The following is an 8,054-nucleotide window of genomic DNA, read 5'->3' as shown; positions in this document are numbered from 1 at the left end:
CACTGTGTGTATTCAGCAGTGTGTGTACATTTGTGCGTACAAGATGTAAAGTGTGCTTTGGCTTGTTTTATAAAGACCAGTTGTGTAAAAGAGAAAGTTTAAAATAGCTGAAGGTTGTGTGTATGTGTACTTGTGCAACTTGAAGTGAACAATTGGTCTATATGTTTATTAAACAGGTGTAGAGACAGAAATTTAAAAAGGATGTGATTTCATCAGAAGAAGGATGGACTGCTGACGAGCTGGTTAGCTAACAAGAAACAACATGTAAATCAGACAGACTTGGAGATGAAAGGCAGATGTTTTCTCCTCTGATGGAGCTAGGCTAGCAGTTTCCCTTTGCTCCCAGTCTTTGTGCTAGGCTAAACAGATCCTGGACCAATCTCTGTACTGGACGCCCAAAGATGAAACAGATCTCCATCTGAATCATCTGACTCTGGAAAAGACAGTGAACAAGAGGTTTTCACCACAGTGTTGGTGATTTGTTTTTATAAAACTGTACCTGGTGCTCCAGCATGTAAAATGTTTGTTTAAGATCGTAACTCGTAGTTTATTATCCAGCAGTTAATCTGGAACAATGACTAACAAGCGCTGACAGCAAGTACAAAGCTTTTATTAGCAGTTATTCACAACCTGTTTATCACATCCAGAGAATAAATATCAATAATAAAGTAAAATGAAGACAGGCACCATACAATCATTAAAGCCATCTGTACAGACAAACTGCTGTTATTCAAAATTACAAACTCAAGTCTCTGTGATGCGCAGGTTGATGGGTTAGTTGTTTTTAGAAGGACACTTCTCACGTTCAGCTGATAATTAACAATAGTTTGAAGAATGTCTCTTTGCTGCTAAAACGGATCCGTTTCAACTTCTAAAGGTTTTGCCACCAGGACAAAAGGAAAACTCTCGTAGACAAAAAAAACAAATACCAGCAATTCTTTAGCATGAAACTGCTTAAATATAAAGATTTAATAAAATGTAAAATACATAAATATCATCATCAGCCTTTCAAAGCTCAGTCGAATAAAGGTTGTCACCAGACAAAGACCAGCCACCACGGCTGCACTTCCTCTAATGTCCACTAGATGATGCTCCAGGAAAACTGACTGCATTGAAGTGAATGAGAAAACCCCCTCCACAAGTCCAAAATGAAGTTTTTACTAACTTCAGCTCTCGGGATATAATTTCACTTCTGATGAGTCTGAGGTGATTTTGAGAATTACTGCTACATTAAGAACATATTAAGACTTAAACAGGTTTGTATGTTTGTTCTCAACACTCTGTCGAACTCTGCCTTCTTTGCCAAATTGATGATTTTTTTTCTTGGCTTTATTAACTGACAAAGATGGATTCAAGCGGTGAACTCAAGCGCCCACGCTGTATTTACTGTCTGTGAGTTAGAGTGAGTATTTGCTTTTTGCTTTCTTCCACAGGTGGTAGCTTGTAAGAGATCCTAATACAGATCCCATGTTGGAACCAGGTGGAGACGGAGTCCTGGTCAGGCTGCTGTTCACTCTTTGTAAAGTCTCATCAAGAAACAACCGTGCCACAATTTTGTCTCAATTATCAAGGTCAGATCAGGACGTACAGGAGGTGCTGCTCTGCTCTGCATCTACACCTGGAGGTGTGTTGATGATGATGTCAAACCTCTGCTGTGATGTTTGACATTGTTTTCCTCAGAAAGAAGGTCTGTATTTGTGCAGGCTGATGTGATATCTCTCCTGAAGGTCATATACTGTTTGTGTGTTCAGACTCCCAGCAGTATCCCAGAGAACAGAGAGTCCCGCAGGACGCTGATGGTGGAGCCCGTGGCGTTGTCCACAAACACCGACACGTACTCACCAGCCTGCACAGAAAAACACAAGCTAAATGATAAATGGTCTTTACAGCTGAGTCTCATTCACACACCGATGGCGACCGAGCTGCCATGCGAGGTGCTGGTCTCCGCCGGGAGCAGCTTAGGGTTCAGGGTCTTGCTCAAGGACACTTTGACATGACGGGGGGAGCCGCCCAGACAGTTCATAAATCAAGCAAAAAGAATTAGCCAGTGAAGTGAGATTGTTTCAAAGTCTGTTTATGAGTGGAACGAAGTCTCCTTCCTGTTCAACATGTCCGTTAACAGACACGGATTTCAGTGGTAGAAAGCTCTGACAGTAGAAACAACACAACTCTGAAGGTTTCTTTCATCTCTACCTCCGCTGTATGTCAATATGTCCCACGTAAATGTGGACTTGGTTTGGGAATACTTTCAGTTGCTGCTCAGTTGCTTTAAAAGCGGCGGCAGCCTCCTGTCTTGTGGTGTGAGTGTTGGTGCTGTGTGTCGTACCTGCAGATAGAGCGTTCCTGTCAGTAAGATGCTGAACGTTCCTCCGGCAGCCGCCACACCCATCACAGACTCTACAGAGCTAACACACACACAGACAAAACACTGCATAAATATCCTCTGATAAAGAAACAGACAGGTGCCAGATTAAAGGAAGTCTCTGTGGTTTAATAGACCACACACAGCTGCAATGCACTGGACACGCGTCATGCTCTGAGAAGGCAGGTAGCTGCTGCTCACCGGGGACAGCAACAGTAACAGAAGAAGAAGAAGAAGAAGAACTCACAGGTTGCTCTGGCAGAGTGACTCGATGCAGATCGCTGCTCTCACACTGTCTCTGAGCCGGACCTGGACTCTGTCACCTGACTCTAACACGCAGACACAGTATTTAGTGAGTATGAGAGTTTATCTTTTAGAGATGAGGTCTGTCGTGTGCAGCTCTCACCTATCAGGAGGCTGGAGGTGAGCTGGTAGAAGCCGGAGACGGGTGCTGTGTATCGGCCGGTGCTGGTGTTGAAGCTCTGACCCCTCTGGAGGATCTGCTCTGAGTCTGAGGGCTGCAGGGGTCAAAGGTCAAACACAAGAATAGCAATATATAATTTGTAATCTCTCCTGTGTGTGTGTGTGTGTGTCACCTGGCTGAATGGCTGCAGCTCCAGCAGACTGCGTCGGGGGACAGTGACGGGCTGCAGGAGGCGACTGAGGAAGGAAGTGGAGACACGAGGAGGACGATCACACAGCAAACACACTCCTGCTGCCACGTCTGGGAGGAGGAGGAGGAGGAGGAGGAGGAGCAGGTAAAAGGTGTGAAGGAAGAAGAGGAGAAGGCAGAGTGGCAGAGAGGAAGAGAAGGGAAAAGGAGAAATGAGATGCGTTGATTGTTTGGATAAAGAGTTTTCAAAAATGATGTCATATTGGAAAAAAATGGCTGCGTGTGTTTGTTGGCGAGCTGCCTGCTCAGCTCTGAGACATAAACACACACACACACACACTTGCAGACAGACACAAACATTTACTGTGTGTGTGTGTGTGTGTGTGTGTGTGTGTGTGTGTGTGTGTGTGTGTGGCACAGTCCAGTCAGAAACGCCTGCAGACACACACACACACACACACACACACACACACACACACACACACACACACACACACACACACACACACGTTCAGGCTGTGGTCAGACTTCAGACTAATTTGCTATGAATTGTGGATAAATGAGGTTTTTATAGACTGTTACAGACTGACAGGTGGATCTCAGAGGGACCTGTGACCACTGCCACAAACCAGCCAATCAAAATACAGCATAAAATAACACTGACAACACAGGTGACAATGTTAGTGCCCATAGTGTCTCGGGGTACATCAGAGATGTTTTGGGGTCTAGAAGACAGAATTATTGGATTTTCTTCTGTTGTAATGAACATTATAGATAATAAAGTGACTCGACATTTAATCTACTACCTCAGAAAAAGATTGGTGTTAAGTTGCTCTTTAAAAACCAACAACATTCCCACACTTTGCCCAGATGTTTCTGCTTGTTTCCATTGTAGTGTTATGATTCACAAGGAATTCATCTGACAGCCTCAAAACTGATGTCATACGGTCTGACACAGACTGGGAGCAAGACTTAATGAGACCATTCTACACACTGCGATGCAGCATTCAGACAGGATGGAGTCAAAGTACAGAGCCTGGATGTGACGGTGGTGAAAGTACTGCTTTTAACATACGTCAGCCCACGACGACTCACATCAACATGAACCACAACCTTGTTTCCCGTCATCTCTCTACTGCCGCTAATAAAAAAGACCCTCCATTTAGAGGAGAAACTCTACTTTCTCTTTGCTTCAGGTGAGTTGAAGTGAATTTCCAGCGTTTCCATCAGTGACCTCATCGGAAGAGTTAAAGGCTGAATCCAAGCATCCGTCTGCACCTGCAGACTTCGGTCTCATCACTGTTACAATATGAAGTCGGTCACGCTGAAACAGGACTTCAGATCTCGTTGCCATGGATACTACCAACACTAACACCTCTACAGTTTACGGTCCTCGTCCTCGTCTCTCGGTCCACCATCTCATCCACATGTAGTTTGTCTTCTCTTTCTTTGTCTGTGCAGAACAATGTTCAGATCAATATCTAAATTAGTAATAACTTGATGGAGACCCTGATAATGCTGATGAAGATCAGATTCACTTCAACCTGGTGTCCTCTGTTCCGGGTTGTGATTCAGCCACTTGACACCATTTTCCTTATGTGTTAATGTTGCGACATGTTGGTTGATTACTGCAGATGTGAGGATGGATCAGTCGCTGCCACTTGACGTGCGTTGCTGCTCTGTGCAATTATGACGTTAATGTGTCAACACAATGCAATATCATTAATGTGATGACACGTTTGAATCACTAAGATTTATATCAGCATCATTCAGTCCGGACAGAAAACATCTGTGTGTTGGTGGGAAAAGTTGTCTTCAACACAGATTTGGATGCTGAAATAAAAAGCTTAAAGCAAACACATCCAAACACACACAACTGCAAAATATGAAAACACACGTAGAAGCAACCTGATGAGGAAAACAAGCATGAACAAACGTATTCACACACACACACACACACACACATGCAGAAAGTAACAAAGACACACCATCAGTCAGCAGGAATGTCAGGAATCCTGCTGCTGAGCCAAGTCACATCCACGCTCCACAAAATTACCCCTATTAAGGACTCAGACAGCCTGCCTCCACACACACACACACACACACACACACACACACACACGCCAGCCTGTATTTATATAACCTACATACAGAAAACACTGAGTGAAATGTTGTGAAAATGAAAGTGACCTGTCTGCTGTCTGGATCCACTAACTGAAGTAAACAGTACCTAAAGATGCTCTCAGCTGTTAGCATGCTAAGATTTCATCATTTTGTCCATCTTTAATAAAAACAAACAGCATGTCTGTATGTAAAAATGTGTCCTGATGACATTTAGATCCGTCTTCTCGTTCTCTGTCTTCCTTAGAAGTCAGGTGTTTCAGATGGATCAGTTTCATCTGCATCCAGTACAGAGACAGATACAGGACGTTTAGCCTAGCTTAGCACAAAGACTGGAAGCAGTGGGAAACTGTTAGCCTGATTCACACATGTTTGAACTGTTTGAACAGAACCCTCAGTTTCAGTACATCAGTGTTCAGAGAGTTCTCACCTCTCAGTTTTAGCTGCAGCTCCTGGATGAGCTCCTGTTGTTGAGGCAAGAGGGGGGCGGGGGGGCCCGGAGGCCCCTGGGGTCCCGGAGGTCCTGGAGGACCTGGAAGACCATGCTGCAGGAACACACAAACATTTAGAGATGTATATCGTGACCTTTTAATGATCAGGTCCTATTTGTGATTTGAGGGCTTTTGAGATATTGAGTTAACGTAAGTCTAAATATCAGAAGGAGTTTGTGCTCATTTCATGACATTTGAACTTTATTCCACCCTTTGCAGGTAGAGATCTGTCAGACCTTGGAGGTTCTCCTGGACCCTTTGGTTCTCCGGTTGTCCCCCTTGTTGGAGTTTCTTCTGAAGATCAACCAGGAGCTGAGAGGAGACACTCTGGACAGATCAGAGGACAGCGGCTCCTGTAGGACACAAACCACCACACAGTAGGTTCATATGTTTCATTCAGATTCCTGAAACATTAGAGTTGGTCCAGTCAGCAGTTTCACTTCTCAATCAGAGCTCAGGGTATATTAACTGACAGGTAACCATAGCAACAGCACCGATGCTTCAGCTGACTGCTGGTCAAAGACTCCAAACACACTTATAAACAGGGAAGATTCAAACACAGCAGATTTGTTCCTTTGGTCTCATCTCCAGAGTCTGTTTTCTTGGGTCAGGACTCTTCTAGCTACTTGTTTGTGTTTAATCCCCTTTAAGCTCTTAAAATGTCATTAATAAACTCCTGATGATGATGATCTGCTGAACTGAGTCATCTGGGTGAGGAAGTGTTGTTTATTGTTATTGTTTCCACGTGACGGGACTTTTATTTTATTCACATGCAAAAAAATCCTGGTTTGCCAAAATGATGAGGAATGAAAAAGACTTCTTGCATTGAAATGGCCTCAAAAATCAGTCTAATAATTCTATAAATGCTGGGCTGACCATTATTCTCATTGTTGATTGCCCATTATTTTCATGATTAATCGATTAACAGTTTGGTCAATAAAATGTCAGTGTCGATATTTTGTAAAATACAATGTTGGTGGTGTTTTTGCTGTCTATTAATAGAGCAAAGCGCCTCTGTTTGACAGATTTGCCTAAAAGATGAACCATTAATCAATTATCAAAATAGCTGACGTTTCATTTCCTGTCGATCGACTGCTTGTTGTTTTTATATTGATTGTGAATGTAAACGCGTCCATATTTCAGGAAACCATCGATGGCGACTTTGAGCTTCCTGCAGGAACATTTGTGGGTTCTGCTGGTCGTAAAATCTTACCAGGATCTCAGTGCTGACGGCCTCTTCCTCCTCCAGGATCTCCTGACTCTCCTCACTCTCCACCTCTTCGACGCTCGCTGCCTCCGTCTTCATCATCATCATCATCATCATCATTAGCCCCAGAAGCAGCAGCCCTCCTGCGCCACCTGGAGAGCTCCTTCCCTGGGATAACCTGGCCAGCATGCTGGGTGGGTGTGGTGGAGGTGGAACCAGAGGACGAAGGCGTTCAGGTCTGTGTCTTTGGGGACTTAAGGCGTTCCCATAATGCACCTCTGTAAGTCTGCTCCTCTCAGATCAGCTGAACTTTGATTATATTTGGAGGAAAGTGTGTTTCAGCCTCTTCTTCGTCTCTGAGTTTCTTCTTTTAATGCCTGTTTTCTTTTGCCTTCTTCTTCTGTAGTTTCTCTTCTTGCAGCTTCTTCTTCTTCTGTAGTTTCTCTTCTTGCAGCTTCTCAGCGTCTTCTTCCTCCTTTTCTTCTCTGTTCAGTTAATTTTCCGTTGTGAGCGAGTCAAAGCTCAGCTGTTATGAACACAAACTGCCAGACATAAATACAGTGAGTCTGTGTGTGAGGAAAGTTTCTCTCTGTGGGTGGTTTGTGCCTCCTCCTCCTCCTCCTCCTCCTCCTCCTCCTCCTCTTCCTCTCTTGCCTTTCAGTCCTTCGTTGTTTAGACGAGTGACAGCGTTTTCTGTCTATGATCCTCTTCAGTTTGGACGTCTCTGCTCTGCTGAGTCTGTGTTTTATCTCCCTCCCTCCCTCCTGACTCCTCCTCCTCCTCCTCCTCCTCCTCCCTCACCTTTCTGTCTGTCTGTCTGTCTTCTCTTTATCTGTCTCTGGATCTGAAGCTGTCACTTCATCTGTCTGCACTCTTTTTCTTAATGTCTCCTCAGCGTCCGTCTGTCTCTCTCTGTTTTATCTTTTCTGCCATCGTTTGACTTTCTTTGCCTCCAGACTTTGTTTTCTTCCTCCTCCTCCTCCTCCTCCTCCTCCTCCATGTTAGTTTCCCTCTCTTTCTACAGTTCTCCAGGGTCCTAATGCAGCAGCTCTGATATATGGCCATGTATGTATGTTACATATTTAGTGTGTGATTAAAGAACTTCAGGTAATAAAACTAAAGTAGATTATTTTTGCATTGAAACCCTGCAGCTTCTTAAAATCATATCAATCAAATAGAAAACAATCTGAGACTACACATTCCTGCTTTTCTTTCTGTCAACTGTCCTCAGGTCACACAAAACACTAATTATTATTAGTA

At 44.0% G+C, this 8,054-nt stretch overlaps 1 protein-coding gene across 1 annotated transcript; it reads right to left on the bottom strand.

The window, feature by feature from the left end:
• Positions 1-589: 589 nt before the first annotated feature.
• LOC139296701 (erythroferrone) lies at positions 590-7,418 on the bottom strand. Its single transcript, XM_070919179.1, has 8 exons — positions 6,801-7,418; positions 5,824-5,940; positions 5,527-5,641; positions 2,959-3,086; positions 2,769-2,880; positions 2,610-2,691; positions 2,327-2,405; positions 590-1,846 (listed from the first exon to the last, which is right to left on the bottom strand). Exons 1-8 carry the CDS (start codon positions 6,981-6,983, stop codon positions 1,748-1,750), a joined length of 915 nt encoding a protein of 304 aa, XP_070775280.1. The 5' UTR covers positions 6,984-7,418; the 3' UTR covers positions 590-1,747.
• Positions 7,419-8,054: the final 636 nt, after the last annotated feature.

The sequence above is a fragment of the Enoplosus armatus genome, chromosome 14, assembly GCF_043641665.1.
Source record: "Enoplosus armatus isolate fEnoArm2 chromosome 14, fEnoArm2.hap1, whole genome shotgun sequence".
Lineage (NCBI taxonomy): Eukaryota > Metazoa > Chordata > Actinopteri > Centrarchiformes > Enoplosidae > Enoplosus > Enoplosus armatus.
The sequence above is the reverse complement of the archived record's forward strand: the minus strand, read 5'-3'. Positions and strand labels throughout refer to the sequence as shown.